The following is a 21195-nucleotide window of genomic DNA, read 5'->3' on the forward strand; positions in this document are numbered from 1 at the left end:
GTAAAATAAAACAAGTGAATGTATCCAGTTAATTTGTTACAACTTTATTAATGAACATGTCAACATTTCAAAAGTCAGAACAGTTAATTCAAAAAAACAATATATTTGATAATATACACAGCACATGAAACTTTTTTACCTCTAATGCATGCTCCTTGTTTTGTCTTCTACACCCCCACGAACTGTGTTGAAACACTGAGCATCTCACATGTACAGATGAACAGAAACAGTAAGTGACCCTTTAACTACAGAGAAAAGTGATTTAAAAATAACCCCCAAATTTTTACTGCCAATAAAACTGTGCAAGTCATTTTAAAGTACATCACTTCCTGTCCTCATCCAACTTTCTAAAGCACATTCCTATTGACTAAAGGTCACTGATGAATGCATTCAAGCGACAAAATAAACCATCAGACAACTCTAAATACACTATGGCATCATGGTTATAAAAACAGTCGGTCCGAGCTGAAAAACATGTATCTGACCAACACTTTGCAATCACAGAATTTAAATTTCATTGCGTTGCTGTTTTACCTTATCACTGGAGCTCTTGAACGGTCTACGTTCAGCAGTGGGGATTGACTCAAAGGATTCCTCCTTTTGGGGACAAACTACGACAGGGCCTGATTCTATGACCTAAGCTTGCAGCGTCCTCCAACACTGTGAGCGAGAAGTGAAGTTTCAATAGTAGATTTGCACTGCACTTGAGGGCAGATTCACACCACGACAGAAAAAAAAAAAATCATGTATTTCACCGTTTCTTGATCTAGCGGTTGAGCACATTGCTAACTTCTGGCAACAGGTTGGCATGGCATGCAGTTTTGATATACCAGTATCAAAGTTGTCTAAAGCATCGATACACAGTCGCCATCAGACTTACCAGGATGCAAAGATAAGGCTATCATCAAATATTAAGCACATACGACAATGACATTTCCTTAGTGAGCCTATGCAACTATTTCTGGGTAAAGTCACTTTTTGAAAAGTCAAACTTCATGTAACAAGTCATACAGCTCATGTCATGCAGTTCATTCATGAAAGCATATCTTAAAGGGCTGTTCATACTTCGATATATCCTGGACATTTCTTCACGACTAAGCATAAAATGCATTGAGGCATGTTAAAGACACAGGTAAGCATTTCTTTGCATGTAAATTGGTCATGTCACTGGACAAAAACACTGGTTTCCTTAGGTTTCGCTTACCTGTGTTATTGCAGCAGAACCTAAGGTGCAAGGTCTGGGACGACACTGCAAAGATCAGATATATTGCACTGTTTGCCATCAGTGAACAATGCTTAAAATTAACAGCCTTTCACAACAGTGCTCATTCAGAAAATGTCATAATACTGGGCTAGTCAGAAGCACTCCCGCTACTAGCATTCCACATGCTCATATAGGACATTAAAAGTAATAACAGCAGAAGAATCCTAAGCATGCTACACTGAAGTTATGCAGTAGGACTTTTGAAAGCAATATGATGCAATAAATGGCATTTAAAAACATGACAGTCTCAACTAGACAATGGCACTTAGCAGTTCAGATATTCAAAACGCAAAAAACCACATGGGCATCCTTAAACAGTTCCTACCAACAGTATAAGAGTGCTGACATTCAAACTCAGTTCAGAAATCCAACTAGCAATGAAATGCTACCTACACAAAGTCTAACAATCTAACAAGTATCAACATACTGTTAAGATTCAAAGTCTTAATGTAGTCAAAGGGAAATAAGTCTCAGAAATATGTGGTACAAGATTCTAAAGTACTATTCCTCTCCTCAGAACATTTCATACTTACCCAGAGACATAGGGAAAATGGCAATATTTGACAAAAATACTACATCTTTGGCAGTTTGTAAAGCATCAAATAAGGCGTTTCTCTCAAAGTCAGTCACAGTTTTGTACTTACAGTATAGGAGGGCTCAACTGATGGATGAAGACTGCTTAGCCACCCCCGACCCTACAACATCTATGTTCTTATATTCGATAAACACTAACAGAATGGGGACAGCAATGGCGATTTTGCAATGTTTTTATATTAAAAAAACATTCTTTTAAAAACAAATTTATACATGTGAGTTAGTTCGCAATTTGAAATGGGCAAGACAAACGTTTCAATGCATTTTCGATACAGTGGCAATTTACCTGACTGTCCTGGAAGAAGAACACCACAAAATATATATAACACTAAAAATGCAACATTTCTTGCAACCACGTTTTCTGAGGAACATGTTAAGGAAGAATACTTGCTTACCGCTTTACTAAACTTTCCTGTGGAGGAGGAAGTGTCTATATCAAGGCAAAATACAGAGCATACTACCTCAACAATGTCAGCAAACCAGGCAAAATTTTCAAAAGAAAAAAAAAAAAGAAGAAGAGTGCCACAGCAACGCAGTTAATGCATGAGTTACGGTACATAGATACCTGTCGACTTTCTTATGACAAACATCTGTCTACTGCTAAAGTCAGAGCAAAGTCAGGAAACACGTGTAAAAAAAGGTCTATCAACAAGGACGTTTGTTGGTCTGAACCACTCAGGATCATTGCACGCACATAATGTATCTAAGAGCCTTATAGACAGTTGGAGAGAGACAGGACAGCACAACTTTTGAGTCAACCATTTTGGACAATTTAACATGGCCTGCGTTTCAAACTTGCCCCCCGTAAAATAAAAACATACAGAAATTCCTCTTAACCCTTTTGGTTTAAAACCACCCCAACTTACCAACAAAGGAGGTTTCAGTTTGTTTTATTGCAAAAACACAACAGGCAATAGCATTTTAAAACTGAGATGATTTACATGGTAATGTCTACAGTTTAATAAACATGAGTTCTAACCACATTTAATGTAGATACAGGGCTGGAATGACCATATGTATAATTACCTCACTAAAAACAAAGCATTTACAAGAAAAAGAAAAAAAAAAAAAAAAGGAAGAGGACGTGTTCGCCGGGTAATCTGCCATCTATGTGAAACACTTTCAAACCAAGGAAATTTAAGATCTTCATCAAGGCGTCTGCATCCAAACATTAAACAAAGGATTTTGTTTCGACAATGTAGCATTTACTTTATGTCCACTTCACATTACTGGCCCTGTGCAGAAGAAATACATAGAAGATACATTGCATGTTAACAACAGAAACAGTGGACTCAGCTTCCCAAAATAAATTAAAACCTGTTTAGGGAGGAAATAGTTTTGGTTAAGTGTGTAAGCTGCTGCAGTCACCGGAGCCCTGTAAAACCTGAGGAAGGAAGGCTGTTAGGGCACAAAATAATTGAGTATTCAGTGGATGTGGCGGGCAGATTCTTATCGGGGGTGTACCTGAGGGGCTTGTGGTGCTGCACCCATCGTCTGAGGGTTGGCTGTGCCGTAGTAAGCGGCCTGCTGGCGGTAGTACTCCGCCCAGGCAGCGCTGTAGTCTGGCTGGCCTCCAGGCTGGGAAGCGGCTGCTGCTGCTGCTGCTGTGGCCTGAGGGGCTGCTTGACCTGGAGGGTAAAACAAGAGAACTTGTTGGAACAGCAAATAAGCCTTACACTGGCCAATTAAGCAGCAAGTTAAAAGCAATTTCTCTTTTCAATCAATCATACTTTACAGGGAAAATGGACTTTCTTGCAAGAAAGTCCTATGACCTACAGTGCATTTACATACAATGTGATAACAGTTCAAAGTATTGAGATAACATTTTATAAGAAGGTGAACGAACCCACCACCGCTTTCTTTGGGTGGTGGGACAGAAACCTTCTGCCTTTCTGTTGGGCGGCTGGGAGAGCAGCCACTCTACAGCAGAGGGCTGCTAAAGGAGCACAGCCACCCTTCAACATTAAAAAATAAATCACCTAGCGGTATAGAAGCTAGACTGGAAAGGTTATAAATCCCACAGTTAAACTTTTGCATTCAAGTTTCTATCATGTAACCTTACTTCAGGATCCCATTAATTCCTAAATCATTTGCCTCACACACTGCAAACTAAAATAGGAGTTCTGATAGTTTAATATGAAAATATAAGACAGCACTGATAATGGTGCAATTTATGTTATAAATGCATTAAATGCACAAGCGGAATAGAGTTGAATGTATATGTCGCCTTCAGTTTAACTCAATGCTGAAGCAAGTTGAAATTGAAGTCTTAGAATGGGGACTAAAATGGTCATTGAATGAAATGTGATCCCAGAGCAGTCAGATTTTTAAAAACAGGAGTACCGACCTTGTTTCTTGTAATATTCCTCCCAGGCTTTTGTGTAGTCCTGAGGTTGTTGACTCTGTTGACCTGAAACGAGAAGACAAAAATGTGTCAGCGCATCTAAGTGATAAATAAAATCGAAAAATAAAATAATCAACCACAACATGATCCTACATGGCTTATATCCATGACCCACAAATCAAACATGTTGCATCATTTAACTCTTTACACATTCATGGCACATGGCAAAGCTCTGCCATTTAGTGTTGATAAATCCCTATGCTAGTCTAGAAAATAAGCTACTCTAAGCTCATAAAAGGTGGTTCTGTGTCGACAGCTCAGTCCTGTAGATAGTCAAAAGTGTTGCAGTCTAAACAGCACAGGCGTCAAATGTCAAACCAAGTGGAGGCACACTGATGCTCCACAGCAGGCCAGCAGTTCTGACAAATACCCAGACCTGAAAAAGAAGCCGATTGAATGCCCAGTCGCTGTTTAGACTGTCTTGTGTTAATAGGTGTACACTGAAACTACGTTCGTATACCCATTTTCTTGTAATATTCCTCCCAGGCCTCGGAGTAATCTGCCTGTCCACTCTGACCTGCAGCCTGTGGGTCACCTGTTAAAAAAAACGGTAACTTGTAATTAGTGAATCATTCTCTCAGTTTGTCCACCTGTCTGGGTCGGGTCTGTCAGCTTAGGGATGGTGGAACTATCCTGTCCCTGGGGTACTACAAAAAAGATAGTTAGATAATTTAAAAGCTGGAACCAAAACTTGTTTCCTTTTAGTGATACCAGAAGACATGAGCACAGAAAACTACTAAAGTAAGCTACACTGCTCTACTCTCGTCTCAACCGTTTGTGCTTCTAACAGAAGCAAAGACACTGCTAATTGAGAAACTTCAGTCACCTTGGCCGTTGGTTTGAGTCGTGCCAGGAGCTCCACTTGTCGGGGTCATGGGAGCCTGCGGCTGCTGGCTGTACTGAGCGTAGTAGGCTGCCCACGCTGCTGCGTTGGCATCGGCTGCTGCTTTATCTGAACAAAGAAAACACATTGTTACCAAACAAAGGCCAAGATAAACACTCTAAACATACAGTCACAGCTCTCCATTACATAATCTGATATGGATCTGAGTTACTGACTTCTAACTTATCGACCAAGGAGGGTAATCACGAATGGCTTTTTAATTTCAGTCATGTCAACTAATGGCAGGTACTCACTTGGATCAGGTTGTCCTTGTTGCCAGTGTGGGTAGCCATTGCCCCATCCCTGAGGCTGGTACGGCGCTGGTGGACCACTGATGAAAGAAAAAAAATAACCATTTACTTTCCACGCCTTCACCTGTGTGTCTACATATTCATGTACAGAGCTTGAGGTAAAAACAAAAGGCCACTATACTTACTGGGGTCCTGGAGGCCCCTGGTTGTATGGTCCGGGGTTGTATGGACCCATGGGAGCCCCAGGAGGTCCAGGGGGTCCAGGAGGACCATGTGGGCCTGGACCTCCGTGTGGACCGTGTGGGCCACCCATTGGAGTGACTGGTCCCTGAAAACAAAGAACACATCCCGGTCAGTAAACAAGCTCTTAAAAAGACAAATGTCTCCAAAGGGGCTTTTAATCAAGCTCTTAGCATCTCACCCCAATTTTCTCTTCCACCAGCTGCCTGGCGTAGTCGATCTGCTGAGGGGAGCCCCGAACTGTGAACATTTTGATGTTGGGATCAGCGTTGGGTGGAGGATTCCTTTGCAGCTCGATCCTGGCTCCGGACTGCTGGCTGATGCCCTTGATTGTCTCCCCACCTGAAGAGTTAAGAAACATTAAGCACAACAACCAAATACTTTACCTCTAGTGACCCTGGAATAATGTTAACATGTAGCCCAATTCAAAAATATGTGCAGGTTAATAGACATCTGTAATGTTGAGATATATTTAAGCTAATATAATTAGTTACCAAATAAGTATTGGGCATGTATTTGGGTTTAAATGTAGTGAAGCAAATGGTCCTTCCACAGGACAAATCCTAAAACAGCCAGTTGTTTCAGTCCCGTGAACTTCAAAATAAGATTAACATTCTTTGATAGACACTGGAAAGACAAAAAGGGTGAATACCCCACATTTTCTGTTCTGCTACACAAGTTTTGTCTGTCTCCTTCTGTCTCGTTTGGTTTGTTTAAAATGTTTCTCCTTTTACCAATATTTTGTGTAGAGTGATAAGTCTGTTGTAATATGATAGATATGAACTTAATACTTTAAGGGGCCACTTACCTTTTCCAATGATGAGGCCAGTCTTCATGGTTGGGACAGTGAAGGTGAACTCCTGCAGTCCACCAGGGGGACCCATGTTCCAGTTCCCCTGCCCGCGACCACGACCTCTGCCACCACCACCATGCCCTGGAGGCCCGCCGGCCTGGACACTCCTCAGCAGATCGGATATAATTTCTGCTGCATGCTGAGCCTGGTCAGGGGGACCCATAATCTGTGCTATCCTGTCCGGCGTGCTGCCATCATCTAGAAGGAGAAAATAGGGTGATTAGAGGCCATCGAGGCATAATCAATGTTGCTGGTAGTAAACGTTAAGATCTACCATCAAACCAACGTCTTGTGTTTAGGTCTCAGATAAGTTTAGGGTTAGGGTTATACATCAGTTTCTCAGCGTGGTGCATGAGTTTTCATCACGGACCATACACATTTTAACAAGTGTCTAAATGACTTTGCTTTTGGCATATGGTTGTTTCTCAGTTCTTCTCATAAATGAGCAAGCAGTCTCAATCACTTACCTGGTTTAAACTGAATCCTGACACCTGTGTCATTCTGTATTTTCTTGATCATCTCTCCATTTCTGCCAATAACAATTCCCACTGCAAACCGGGGGACGGGAACCTAAACGTCGACAAGATAAAACTAAAGTTAAGAAACAGATTTAACACCCTCATCTGATTAAAGTCTGATTAGTACAAATACTCACATCCAAGCTGTCTCCTCCGCCACCACCACCTCCTCCGCCTCCTCCAACTCGTGAACCATACTCGCCCCTCTGCTCCCTGAAGCCTTGATCTCTGATCAGCTCCATCACCATCTCTTTGGCTTGCTGAAGATAAAAATACATCTCATTACAGCACTAGACTGCTCTCCATGGAAACAAATAAGGCACGTAAATGACATTCAGTGTCTGGACAGGGATTTACTAAAAGGGATGAAAGCTCATTCATATTTATTTATGTATTTTTTACATACATACATACACACACACACACACACAGAGTGAGGAAAATAAGTATTTGAACACCCTGCTATTTTGCAAGTTCTCCCACTTAGAAATCATGGAGGGGTCTGAAATTGTCATCGTAGGTGCATGTCCACTGTCCCAGAAATCACAATGTATGATTTTTTAACTATTTATTTGTATGATACAGCTGCAAATAAGTATTTGAACACCTGAGAAAATCAATGTTAATATTTGGTACAGTAGCCTTTGTTTGCAATTACAGAGGTCAAACGTTTCCTGTAGTTTTTCACCAGGTTTGCACACACTGCAGGAGGGATTTTGGCCCACTCCTCCACACAGATATTCTCTAGATCAGTCAGGTTTCTGGGCTGTCGCTGAGAAACACGGAGTTTGAGCTCCCTCAAAAGATTCTCTATTGGGTTTAGGTCTGGAGACTGGCTAGGCCACGCCAGAACCTTGATATGCTTCTTACAGAGCCACTCCTTGGTTATCCTGGCTGTGTGCTTCGGGTCATTGTCATGTTGGAAGACCCAGCCTCGACCCATCTTCAATGCTCTAACTGAGGGAAGGAGGTTGTTCCCCAAACTCTCGCAATACATGGCCCCGGTCATCCTCTCCTTAATACAGTGCAGTCGCCCTGTCCCATGTGCAGAAAAACACCTCCAAAGCATGATGCTACCACCCCCATGCTTCACAGTAGGGATGGTGTTCTTGGGATGGTACTCATCATTCTTCTTCCTCCAAACACGGTTAGTGGAATTATGACCAAAAAGTTCTATTTTGGTCTCATCTGACCACATGACTTTCTCCCATGACTCCTCGGGATCATCCAAATGGTCATTGGCGAACTTAAGACGGGCCTTGACATGTGCTGGTTTGAGCAGGGGAACCTTCCGTGCCATGCATGATTTCAAACCATGACGTCTTAGTGTATTACCAACAGTAACCTTGGAAACGGTGGTCCCAGCTCTTTTCAGGTCATTGACCAGCTCCTCCCGTGTAGTTCTGGGCTGATTTCTCACCTTTCTTAGGATCATTGAGACCCCACGAGGTGAGATCTTGCATGGAGCCCCAGTCCGAGGGAGATTGACAGTCATGTTTAGCTTCTTCCATTTTCTAATGATTGCTCCAACAGTGGACCTTTTTTCACCAAGCTGCTTGGCAATTTCCCCGTAGCCCTTTCCAGCCTTGTGGAGGTGTACAATTTTGTCTCTAGTGTTTTTGGACAGCTCTTTGGTCTTGGCCATGTTAGTAGTTGGATTCTTACTGATTGTATGGGGTGGACAGGTGTCTTTATGCAGCTAAAGACACCTGAAAAAGGTGCATCTAATTTAGGATAATAAATGGAGTGGAGGTGGACATTTTAAAAAGGCAGACTAACAGGTCTTTGAGGGTCAGAATTCTAGCTGATAGACAGGTGTTCAAATACTTATTTGCAGCTGTATCATACAAATATAGTTAAAAAAATCATATATTGTGATTTCGGGATTTTTTTTAGATTATGTCTCTCACAGTGGACATGCACCTACGATGACAATTTCAGACCCCTCCATGATTTGACATGAGTGGGAGAACTTGCAAAATAGCAGGGTGTTCAAATACTTATTTTCCTCACTGTATGTATGTATGTATGTATGTATGTATGTATGTATGTATGTATGTATGTATATATATATAAATTTTTTCTTATGTTAGAAGTGCAATGCTCACACAGACAAGGACCCACCTGAACTTTAAAGGGTTCTCCTGAAATGCGGAGTGGCTTGTCTGCACCTGTGTTTTGGGGTCCGTCTTGGATCATGACCATCTTCACTCCCGCTCTTTCCTGCAGGTTAAGAGAAAAATCAGAGTGTGCCAAATGTGTGCCCTGCTTGAATGACAGTCTAAAACTCTGACTTGACACTGACCTGAAGACTTTTGATAGTTTCTCCTCCCTTCCCAATGACGAGTCCGGCTTTAGAGGCAGGGACCATAATCTCCTGGACCGTCATTCCCGGGCCGTCGTTGTGGTTGAATGCGGGAGCTGGGCGCCCCTTCTCAACTATCTCTGTTAGTAGCCTCTTTGCAGCCCTTAGGAGAAAAATTACCGTGATACAGTTTGAAATCCGTAACAAGCGTCCAACAAAAAAATTTGATAAAAGCTAACAATTTTCAGGGACCATTAAATTAACAAATAGATATAATTAACTTACTGGATGGATTCTGGTCCTCCTGTTAATGTCACCGACCGATCTGGCATTCCTCCACTGTCTACAACACAAGAGACGCAATAACATCACAACAATTACCAAACCTATACGTTCTTAGTATTACTAAGGTCCACAATATCAGCAAGATATCTAAACATACCAGGCGCAATCTGTATCTTACATCCAGACTCTTGCTGCAGACGTGAGATTTGTTCACCTCCTCTTCCAATAACTTGAAGGGGGAAAGAAAGTGTGTTAGATCAAAATATTCAATATCACCAACAACAAAACAGAACTGATGCTTTTGCGGTTTATTGTTGAACAAAAACTTACTGAATCCAACCATTCCATCTGGAACCTTGAATTCCTCTGATATTGACCTGAGAATAACAACCACAAGTCAATGCAAGCTTTTTAATAAATTGTCAAATGTGGAAATGTGAAAAATATTTGAATCTAAATTGAGCATCTACCTTGGACCACCCATTCCTCCCATTCCTGAAAAGGCTGCAAAAATAGACAATACAGTACATTAGGGGGAAAATAAACACAAGTTTAACCCATGCAACAAATTTCCAATTCATGCTAATTTTTGGACCAATTAGGTTGGGAATCATCACATTACAGCCACATATTTAACTGCAACTACAGCTATGTCACCAGGTCACTTACCGTCATTTGTAGCCACTTTCTTCGTCTCTGGTTGGTCTGTGACGACATGACATAACCAGTATAAGTATCTATCATTATACCCACCATCACATTATGAACAGTGCTTTTCAATCTGAAAATGGCTCTTTAACACTGCCTGAAATTGTAATGGTTATGGCTAACAGCAGTAGGCTGCAAAGCCACCAAAACATACAGAACTGGAATATACTCTAATTTGCCAGATTCTGTGCACCTAGCTTAAACCAATGCAGTCCAATTCAACATTCCTGCAATACCTCCCTGAAGGTTATACTGGTTGAAACTGCTCAAAAAGGTGTTGGCTGTTGGCTAGGTATACCTGATAAACTGGAAACTCACAATGATGCTGATTTTAATTATATACTTTATACTTGACTGTTTATCAAAGGAAAACTAAAACCAAAAATGGCTCATCCTGTTCAGAATAAAAATCCCAATCTCCCACCCTTAGATTCTTAAATTAAATCATGATATCACATATTTGTTCCCCAGATTTCATGGCCTGGTACTGATTTGAAACAATTGAGGACACAGTGAAAATATCCAACTCTTAACACATGCAATAATTAACATACTGCATTGGCTAAAATTGAAATCATTAATATGAAAATAAACTGTTCATACGGTTAGTAGTAATATACAGAATGTTTCGACTTATAAATGAGAATGCACATTGATATTACAACAAATATTACTGTAGATTTAGTTGAGCTAACAACATTTCTAGGCAATGCGATTTAGAAGCTTAAAAAAACACAGGCAAGCATTAACTATCAAGACTTGCATTGAATCGATTTGAGCCACTGACCGATATTCAGGTTAGGCATGGGAAAATACCCACCAGCGTCCTCCAGGGGCCTTTTCTGGCCGCCGTAGCCAAACTCGTTTGTTGGGGGTGCCGCAACGCCATCACCACCGATCTTCGCTGCAATCTTAAACACAAAATAAATAAAAAGAAAACAATTTAATAGGATTTCCCGCTGTTCGTGTTTGACGCGTTTGGACAGACACGTTGGCTGCGGCCTACACTTCTGTCCGGAAGTCTGAGCCAACAAAGGAAAGCGAATACTTCCACTTAAACTAACGTTAATCAATTAATATTATTAAACCACAGAAAGCTTGGGTTCCGGTAACTGATTAAAAGTGTTCGATTTAATGTGTACATTCGGCTATGATTGCTTCTATTTTATATCTGTATTCGCCTTCGCCGTGTGTCGTAACGTTAGTCACCGTTAGCTTAGCATTGCCCACCGTGCGGCCGTATGTAGCTAATGGCAGAAAAAGCAGCAAAACGCGCTTATTTGCTCCCGAATTCGACGTTATTTTTTACACTAACTTATTATAGTGGTCTTCTTACCTGTCGTGCTCGCTGTAGAGCGTCTTTAAAAGCGTCGTTCATTCCACCGCCGGCGTTAGAGGAAGGGGGAGCCACGCTGCTGTAGTCAGCCATATCTACTGCTCTTCTCCTCTTCGGCGCGACAAGATGGCCGGTTACATTCACGGGATGTCGACAGGAAAACTCGCGGTAAAACAAAGTCTCGCGATAACGACCACGGTTCCCTCTGAGACGTAGAGTGGAGTAGAAGTACAGTATAAAGTAGCGGACAATGGAAATACTTAAGCAAAGATCTTCTATACTAAAGTTAAGTAAAAGTACCCCCAATTGTATTTAAAGGGTAATTCTGGTATTTTTCAACCTGGACCCTATTTTTCTATGTTTTTGTGTCTAAGTGACTAATTACTTTAAAATGACTTACTTCCCACCACTGCCAAGTAGTCGTGCAGGCAGAATTGTCCCTGTCAGAGTTATATTATTGGATTAAAAATACAGATTTTGAATTTTATGGATTGTTAAAATCTACAACAATGCAGCCTTTATTACATGTCGTTTAGCTGACGCTTTTATCCAAAGCGACTTACAATTGCTACATATGTCAGAGGTCGCACGCCTCTTTATCTGCAATGTTACTACAGCCGTCAAATAAATCCTGTGCAGTAAAGTAGGCCTACATTTCCCAATGAATTTTAGAGTAGACGTATTGGTCTAAAGTAGCATAAAATTTAAATACTCTATGTACCTCTAAATTGTACTTAAGTACACCACTCCAGTAAATGTAGAATTTATTGTATTTATCTGAGGTTAATACTCATTTGTAGCTGTTTCTTTAACAATAAATATATTATTATAATTATATAATAGTTATATAAAGATTTGCATCTATTATTGCAACTGGTAATGTTTTTGCTTTAGTCTATATTTTATAACGTTATGTTTTATGTTCGTTATAATACTGAATATTACACATTTTACAATGAATTTGCCATAGTCCTATAATGTTATGATTTTTCCAAACTTGGCTGCCCTTCTATAAACTGTATAGATAAGTTAGCAACCTTTGTCATAACACTTTTAAATCCAATATCTGCCTTTATTTGTAAAAAGAAAATGTGTAATGTTGCTCAGACCTGTAAGACATATTTAGTTCAAACTCATTACAAAGAAAAGTATAACACTGTTTAATGATAAATGGAAAAGAAGATGCCTGACACCTACTATGAAATAACATTTTATTGTACAGCTCACACTTTAACACGTCCTCATTTGCCCACAGCCCAGTCTCAAGTAGGAAATTATTTCATATTGTCAAATTCTGAATTTCAGGTCAACTGTACATCCGTGAGGTGTGCTGTAGTTAAAAGCTATATTATAGAAATTAGAAAGAAAAGCTAGGAAAAAGCTACAGAACAGAGGTATTGAAGGTTGAATTACACACATCTTCAGGCAAGTAAATTAAATAAGAGCTCACAGTTTTTGTTTTTTTTTGTGTTCCAAAGAAAACTCTCTCTGCCAAATCTCAAGACTCAGTTGAGGAAACCAGATTTTCAAATTTTCTAGTTAAAGTGTAGTTTATCAGAGCACATGGAATAGCCCTGACAAAGCTGGCACCCATTCCATTATAATATCCTCTAATTCCACGTCTTTCATATATCCCTATAAGTCCTTGTAGTACACCTGAGGCTGGATGTGAATCTGAGCTGAAAGCTGCAAAACAAGACAAATGGCAATGAGTAAAACATTTCAACTTGTTTCAAATAATCTCAAAACGTGTGACAGAAATGCAAGTGTTTACCTTGTGCTTGCTGTTGAGTCCGAATTACTGCCAGTGGGTAACTGGTCATTTGTCCAGAAGCGAAGGCCACAAAACTGAAGAAAAAAAGTTTGGAGTCACTGTTGTAGGCTGGATCACTCTTTGCCCAGTTCATGATTGACTGCAACAAGAAGCAAATAGTTGAAGATATCTATTAAACATACCACATGATCATATGTTTCTCTATCTTTGAGTGCTGTTCTGTCTCACCTGATGAACTGCACACTCCACACCTGCGTAGGGGATCATGCAGAGGATGCTCGGCTTGAATCCTCTGTAAAAGGAGGACACAGACTCGTGTCTGTAAATAGATCGGGCACATGCCACAACACCATGGTAGGTGCCAGCTTGCTGCAAGTTCAGCCTCACCTTCAGCACCTGTAGTGGAGACAAAGAGGAGGGATTAAAATAAACTTCCATTCATACACTTACTCTGATTTAATAATGCTAATTTTAATAATGCTAATGGTGCTTCAGTAAATGAAAACTCACTGCAGCTTTTCCTAAAATTTCTTCCAAAATAAAAGTCCAAACGTTTCACATTACTATCAATTTAAATGATATGCACACAAATCTATATTTAATTATGCTACTTCACATTCTTTACATTATCACAACCATTTTAGACATTGGTGGGATTACTGCACATAAAGGAGATTAGTCCCATTTATCAACCTCACAAAGTCTCTTATTAGCTTCAAATATGGATGTATTGCACATTTTCTTTTCAGAATAATCAAGTCTGTTTGAAACTGAAGGTGTATTGTATGCATTCAATATTACAGAAGAGTAGCACAACTAACCAGTAATCTGTGAGGAACTATGGTCTTACAATAACCTTATAACCAATAAATAAAATTGACGAAAATTGATCATGTAAAAAAGTAAATATGTGTTTGAAGTAGCTTTTACTCAGGTTTTACTCAAATCAAAAGTAACTAATCTTTCTGACTTCATGGGGTCGAGGCTCAACACCTAGAATGGGAATAGTTCCCTCTGCATCTAAATCAATGAATACCACAGACAACTATTTAGTGAACTCTTTACAGCTTAATTTCTCACTAAGGAGAATGGGACACACCCAAACATTGACGCTAACATGACAATTGTATTACCATAATAACACTCAGGGAGGGGTAACAAGCAAGCATGATGGCCCATTTTGCTTGTAAGGACCAGAGCTACTGATGTGTTGATTGAGCCTTACTGAAACAGCGGGTGGGACGCCAGCGTTGTGCTGGGACTGAAGCGTATGTTGGCCTCAGCATTGCATTTTATGTTATGTGCTATCAGGTCAGATTTAAAAAGGCCAACAAAGTGGGGAAAGTGCTTTATGTGTTTTAGGAGGAAGGTGGTGTCACAATGGTACATGTAACTAAACATTTCAGTTTCTCATAATGGGACTGGGTGAAATTCGCAAAAGGGGGTGTTACTCTCACATCCAACATTTTGCACCTCTTGAAGAAAGTGAAAGATAAACCTTTTTCACAATTATTTTTTATTATATACTGTACATGACATTTTTATGTCAATGAAGAATGGCAGCAAGATAGCAGTGTGCAGGATTTGTTTCATCTTTTTGTGCACATTATTATTACCCACAGTGGTGGAAGAAGTACTCAGATATTTTGTTTAAGTAAAAATAGCAATACTACAGTGTAGAAATACTCTGTTACAAGTAAAAGTCTGCATTCAAAATCAAAAATACAAAAGCATTTAGCATCAAAATATACTTAAAGTACCAAAAGTACATTATGCAGAATGGCCTATTTCAGAATAATGCAAATAATATTATTGTACTATAATTATTAATGCATTATAAATTGGTCAAATGGTTTCCAAATTTTCTCATACACGCCCAATTTGTTTTTTAGTATATACATTAATCTCTCCTTAGACATACATTGCTCCATATTCTTGATCCAAGTGCCAATTGTAGGTGCTTCCCTTTTCTTCCAGATTAAAGCTATAGTCCTTTTTGCCTGTAGTATAGCAAAATCAACACATTCAAATTCTTGGGATTTCGGATTTATTGATCCATTATTGTGTTCATCATGTTGCAGCTTATTTATGATTTATATTTTGTATTAATAATCTAAATCTGCAAAGTAACTAAAGGTATCAAATAATAATAAATATAATGAAGATCTCTAATACCTCTAAAGGGTAGAAGGCAGCGTGAGCGACAGCACCGGACACACAACCCAAGCCGAAACGCTGCTGCACTGTCAGAGTTTCCTGGTTCCTGTTTTGAGTGTACACCTTCATCTGGACAAAGTAGAATCCCTGAGTAAGCTTGTCAATAAGAAATAGGAAACTGGCGCATCAATAATTCACACTCAAGATTTTGTCTGCTACTTTATGCCTCACCTGGGCGTAGATAAGACACTGTAGCGTTGACTGTGGCGTTCCTTTCAGCACGTTGACGACGTTGCCTTGCCACATCGACCGAAGACCACCTGCCCTCGTCATCTCCTGAAAGCCTTGGGAGAAGGCTTTGGATCCATGAACCTACAGAGCACACAGGAAACAGTTTCATATGAATCACTCATAGACAGTTGCAATTAATGTGCAGGAGATTCATCCTGAAAAATAATTGATGCAACAAAAATAACTAAGTGATAATATATAATTATGTGATAATGTAATTCTCATGTGTCAGCTACAGAGAAACATTATGCATTATAATAATAATAATTATATATAAATATATATATATATATAATATAATAATAATAATTACTTTATTACAGACTCATGAACCAATAAAATTAAAGCACAATACATACAACACTTAATACATAAATAATCCGAGAAGCACAACACAATTTCATAATATAAAATATCAAAAAAATAATATATATATATATATACAGGTATATATAAATACATCATCTATACTCATACTAAAAAGAGGCATTTGTGCCCGTGTCTCTATATCTGAGACTGTCAATGAACAGTACTGAATCTGATGTTTGATTTGACCAAGATAATCTCATTCATAGACGCATCAAGTCAGCGGATGCATTTATACACAAGATTTCTTACTACAGCTTGAAGTGTATTAACTTGTGTAGACACAAACATGTCACTAGCACTACACCATCTAGGTCTTTTAAGTAGTATTCTCAAAGCATTATTATATGCTACCTGTAATCTTTTCAAAATTATGACTACTTGCAGACTACTTTAGCATAAATTGTATAAAAGATTTTTAGAAGCATTGACTTAAAGCAATTTTCAAAACATAGCACTAAACACATTCTCTTGTATGCATGTTGTTTTGCCACATGCAGTAAACTGAATGCTCTTCCAGTATTAGGAAAAGGCAAATTATGTAAAACAAGGTAGGCTAGCTGGCAACTGGTAATCTTTACTCCCAGACACAGTAAAATAAAAACAGGTTCAGCCCGTTTTTTGTATTGTAACACTAAGTCATGTTATTACAAAAATCAAGACACTTCTGGTTCAAGTTTTCATTCTTTGCAGTTTGGGTTATGCTTAGTAAAATTAGGCTACCAAACCACATGAAAAAAGCAGATCAGATGTTGAATGCTCCTCCAAAGACTATAAAGTAAATGATGTAAATGGCACTGCACTTGGATCTCAAACTTGAGCTTCATACGAGATAACAATCATATCAAAACCTGTGAGTTTGTAGCTCAAAGATCATCGTGTTTCCATGGATTCTGTGTCACATGTCTTATCATTTAACCGTCCTACCAAAGTTCACCAATATAACAACAGTTGAGCCAGTGCCATGCCTATTGTGTTATCTTAGGTGTTTCTGTGTGTGTTTTGCATTGTATATAACGTTATAATTTACTGGTTTGTAACACGTTCTTGGGATCGAACATTAGTAAATATATCAGATCATGTGAAATCAAATAAATCCACCCATGCATTTCATTAATAAAGTAGCACCTGATAGTGAAGCAGACCTGGAGTTGGGTCTTAAGGCGGTCGATGGGGGCCGTCACAGTTCGGGATACAGCATCTGCCAGACCTGCTGCAAGAACGAACGTCCTCCACGCACCAAAACCAGAAGCCTCTTCAGGGAACTCGATGGGCATTGCACGACTCTCACCCACATCAAAAACCTACAGACAGACAAAACGAGCAATTACATTCAACTTCATTCTGTTATTATTACTCATGCTTAAGTGGATGTATCATAGTTTGTGCACATCATTAAAAGTAGCATGATCATGATGCTGCCTGAAGATCTCACCAGACTTTGTTTCCATGACGACACCAGCTCCCCGATGTTGTCCACAGGGTTCAGGATGACATGGTGCAGGAATTCACCCCAGTCCACTGTCATAGAACTGTCCTTATCCATCCTGGTGGATAAACACTTGTTGGTTTCTTTTATTACACTGTCATGAAAGAATCTTAATGACGAGCTGTGTGTTTTGTCATCAAACTGCATCTAAAACATTCTAGTATCACATTACAAAATGCATATTAAGAAAAGTTTTAAAAGTTGCTGGTTATGTCTTTATTGATCAGAAGCAACTGATTTGTGAAAGAGCAGTAACAAGTCATTATAAAATAGAAATACAAAGGTTTGCCAGGTACTGAGTCCAAACTTATTTTACTTGCATTATGATGTATATTCAGGGTGCATGAATAGATATATAACCATTTATAAAGTAATCTGTGATAACGTATCAATAAGTACACGTAATTGTACAGTGGCACCAAAATCTATACAATATAACACCTATTTAGAAAGCACCAATGTGTTCTGAACTCAGATGAAGCCAGTACTACAACTGTTAAAGTGTTGTAGTTCACATAAATGAATGCTTCTTTAAGTTCAGCAATGAATCCATGAGGTAGTGGGCAAAAAAATCTTACATTTGAATTATTTTTTTTGCATTCGGCTTTGATATGACCACTCCTAACTCCTTAAACAAACATATGATGTCCTCCTGGTCAATGACTCCTGATCAAAGAAGAAATGCACATAATTACAAACAGATACTGGTACTGCTCTTCCATTTATTATGTTTCTGGTACTGTGTAAACTGCAAACATCAGTCTGTATTGCTGTGTACTGTCTATGTACCATAAACAAGTCAAATGCACTCTTTCCTGTCTGACCTTGAAAATACACTTTATTGTCAAAGAATTAACAGATTGGACTTCTCAACTTCTACATCAGTATAACGCAGTGTGTTGTTTAAAGGAGATCAAAATAGGAGGTGTAAAAACAATCCTTATATAGTGTTTGTAGTATGTATTCAACAAGGCTATTGTACTTTATAGTATTTTCTGATTTTTTCTTAAGAAATATTTTTTTTAAGAAAATAGTCTGTTACCACTCACCACACTTGTTCTTGTCAAGGTCATGAAAGTCAATTTTCCATTTCCTCTCTTTGTCCATCACGTAGCTGAGGAACTCTTTATAATCCAACAGGCCATCTTTGTCTTTGTCATAAAAACCAATGATATTCTAGGAGAAAATCAGCAGGTTTGTGGTGATTAGTGCTTGAATGAATAACTGAATGAAATTACAGCCTGGCACGTATACATAGTATACTATAAAAAATAAACAAGATAATAGGAATATTACCTGGACCTTTCCATCCGCTGAGAGGATCCCATGTTTCCTCATTTCATCGTGGAGCTCCGACACTGTTATAAACCCATCCTCGTTTTGATCCAGTTTAGCAAATAAATCACGAAACTGCTCCATGATGCGTTAAGAAACAAATTAGCCTCAGATTGAAAATCAGGATGTTGAAAAAAAGCCAGCCTGTTTCATCAAGCGATAAATAAATGCATTGAAAAGTATCAGAGACTATTGACCTGCAGCTCTGCTCGGACGCTGACTCATTGGGCTCAGTGCCAAGGTGCCAATGCAGCATGAGCGCTTTTATCATTAGCTCAGAGAGAGAAAAACTAATTTTCTCTCTGGTGCAGCAGGTGGCGCTGTGGCTGCAAGAGCTCAACATCATCTTCAATCATCACTGTGCCCTCTCCTCTAAATGTGGGCCTAGGGTGATGTGTTGAGACAGGTGGATACAATGGGAATGGTCTGGATAATACATGCTGGGGTACATACACACACACGCACACGCACACGCACACGCACTAATCTACAATAAGTTATTTCATTAATTTTGTTTATTTTTAGGCTACTACTTGGGCCTTTTTTGTATTTACAGTTTTTTTTCCGATTGCTTAAGCACTATTTTGAAAACAGTGACCGGTTTTTCAAAACACTACACCCAATTAACAGAACACCTCAGACCCTTTGCTAAATGAAAAACTCTTGCAAAAACTATACAATACTATACTATACATATTTTGTTACCATATGAAACACACACGTTCCATATGACTTAATTCAGTTTGAACCAGTTACACAGTGCTGTTGCTAACCTAAAACACTTTTAGCAATTCTACTTCTAAGTGATTAGAGAACTGTAAATGAAGTACACAGAGAAAGTGCAAATATACAATATGTTCACCAAACACTACACCAGACCAATGCTGCACACTGAGGAAAATATAATATATTTCTCTACATACACCCAAATCAGTCAACATGTCAAAATGGAGAATCCCAACAAAACATGTCCCAGTTTTCATACATCTACTACAGTAGTGTGCATAACACTGTTAGCTCAGCAAACAACAGACAAACATAATATACTGTATCCAGTACAGGTTACAGTAAAAAAAAATAATAATAATAAAGAGCTGGAAAAAAACCCACAGAAAATACAGTACAGAAAATACTAGACTTACCTGCTGCATTTTTATAGTGCTTAAACCTGAATGGTGTGTCTACAATTAAGCAATCATGTGTTTGCGCACCTGATGGCTGTGTTTCACAGAACAGCTCATAGGTGTGGTAATTTGACAGTGCTTTGGAATTGCAAGGAAGTGACATCATGATATACTTCTGTGTCCAATGTATACAAGGTTAGTGTTTTGCAAATCACTGTGTGTATTGTACTGCAAAAAGTGTGAGGCGGACATTGTGCTTATAGTGGTGCACATGTGGGCCAATGTTTTGCTCCTTGAGTGTAAGGTTTTGATAATTGTGTAATACTTTTCATATTAGTGTGTAAGCAATCGGCAAAAACTGTATTTGTTTTGCATATATAAGATTGTTTTAGTTGGACAAATACTCACAATCATAGATGAAATCATACATTCAATCCAACATGGGACAAGGACTTGCAAAGACTGCAAAGAGTAAAATTTCTTTAAAAAAAACCATTTAACATAAAAAAAAAAAAAAAAAAATCACTTGTGAGAATATCACTAGAAGCATATTTATCATGTTTGTAAATCTGCATCTCAAATGTGAAATTTCACCTGTGATAATCTCATATATCAGAAACTTCAGGTGAGGTTTTCTTACTTCACTTCGGCTCTCTAAGACCTTATTTTTTAAATTTGCTATCGTGCTTACATGGTGCATATTCTTAAATTAATATGTAGGCTATTTATTTTTTGGAATTCTGTACACATTGCACAGATAGGGGGGGATATAGGGAGCCCAGCAGCAGCATTTTTGCCTGGGGTCACAGCAGGTTAATTCGGCCATGAACCATTAGTGATGATCATTTTGTAGTCCATTCTCATAAATATTACCCAATGAGATACCTTGCTCTAAATCACATGTACAGGAGCTCATCCTGACACACACACACACACACACACACACACACACACACACACACACACACGCACACACACACACACACGGGCTCTGCTCACCGGAACCAGAATTATTTCT

The 21195-nt window shown here is 39.0% G+C and overlaps 2 protein-coding genes across 12 annotated transcripts; both read right to left on the bottom strand.

The window, feature by feature from the left end:
• Positions 1–131: 131 nt before the first annotated feature.
• On the bottom strand, positions 132–11832 carry fubp1 (far upstream element (FUSE) binding protein 1). Of its 8 annotated transcripts, XM_031293690.2 has the most exons (20): positions 11642–11832; positions 11093–11216; positions 10267–10302; positions 10068–10101; positions 9928–9974; positions 9755–9826; positions 9598–9655; positions 9313–9475; positions 9132–9230; positions 7145–7267; positions 6957–7059; positions 6445–6687; positions 5818–5978; positions 5582–5724; positions 5400–5476; positions 5089–5214; positions 4723–4797; positions 4206–4268; positions 3323–3486; positions 132–3093 (listed from the first exon to the last, which is right to left on the bottom strand). In XM_031293690.2, the coding sequence occupies exons 1-20, from the start codon at positions 11732–11734 to the stop codon at positions 3085–3087; spliced, it is 2013 nt and encodes a 670-aa protein (XP_031149550.1). In that variant the 5' UTR covers positions 11735–11832; the 3' UTR covers positions 132–3084. The 8 variants fall into 8 exon arrangements, with proteins under 8 accessions (XP_031149550.1, XP_035861651.1, XP_031149552.1 ...); XM_036005758.1 differs by having other exon boundaries at positions 132–3486; positions 9776–9826; positions 11126–11216; XM_031293692.2 differs by having other exon boundaries at positions 132–3486; positions 11126–11216.
• Positions 11833–12838: 1006 nt separating this feature from the next.
• slc25a24l (solute carrier family 25 member 24, like) lies at positions 12839–19496 on the bottom strand. 4 transcript variants are annotated; one of them, XM_031293698.2, is made up of 10 exons: positions 19015–19488; positions 18768–18894; positions 18297–18384; positions 17665–17776; positions 17375–17533; positions 15804–15944; positions 15591–15719; positions 13644–13811; positions 13416–13554; positions 12839–13327 (listed from the first exon to the last, which is right to left on the bottom strand). In XM_031293698.2, the coding sequence occupies exons 1-10, from the start codon at positions 19135–19137 to the stop codon at positions 13140–13142; spliced, it is 1374 nt and encodes a 457-aa protein (XP_031149558.1). In that variant the 5' UTR covers positions 19138–19488; the 3' UTR covers positions 12839–13139. The 4 variants fall into 4 exon arrangements, with proteins under 4 accessions (XP_031149558.1, XP_031149559.1, XP_031149560.1 ...); XM_031293699.2 differs by having other exon boundaries at positions 15591–15701; positions 19015–19485; XM_031293701.2 differs by having other exon boundaries at positions 13148–13327; positions 13416–13489; positions 19015–19496.
• Between the last annotated feature and the right edge of the window lie 1699 nt (positions 19497–21195).

The sequence above is a fragment of the Sander lucioperca genome, chromosome 9 (assembly GCF_008315115.2).
Source record: "Sander lucioperca isolate FBNREF2018 chromosome 9, SLUC_FBN_1.2, whole genome shotgun sequence".
Lineage (NCBI taxonomy): Eukaryota > Metazoa > Chordata > Actinopteri > Perciformes > Percidae > Sander > Sander lucioperca.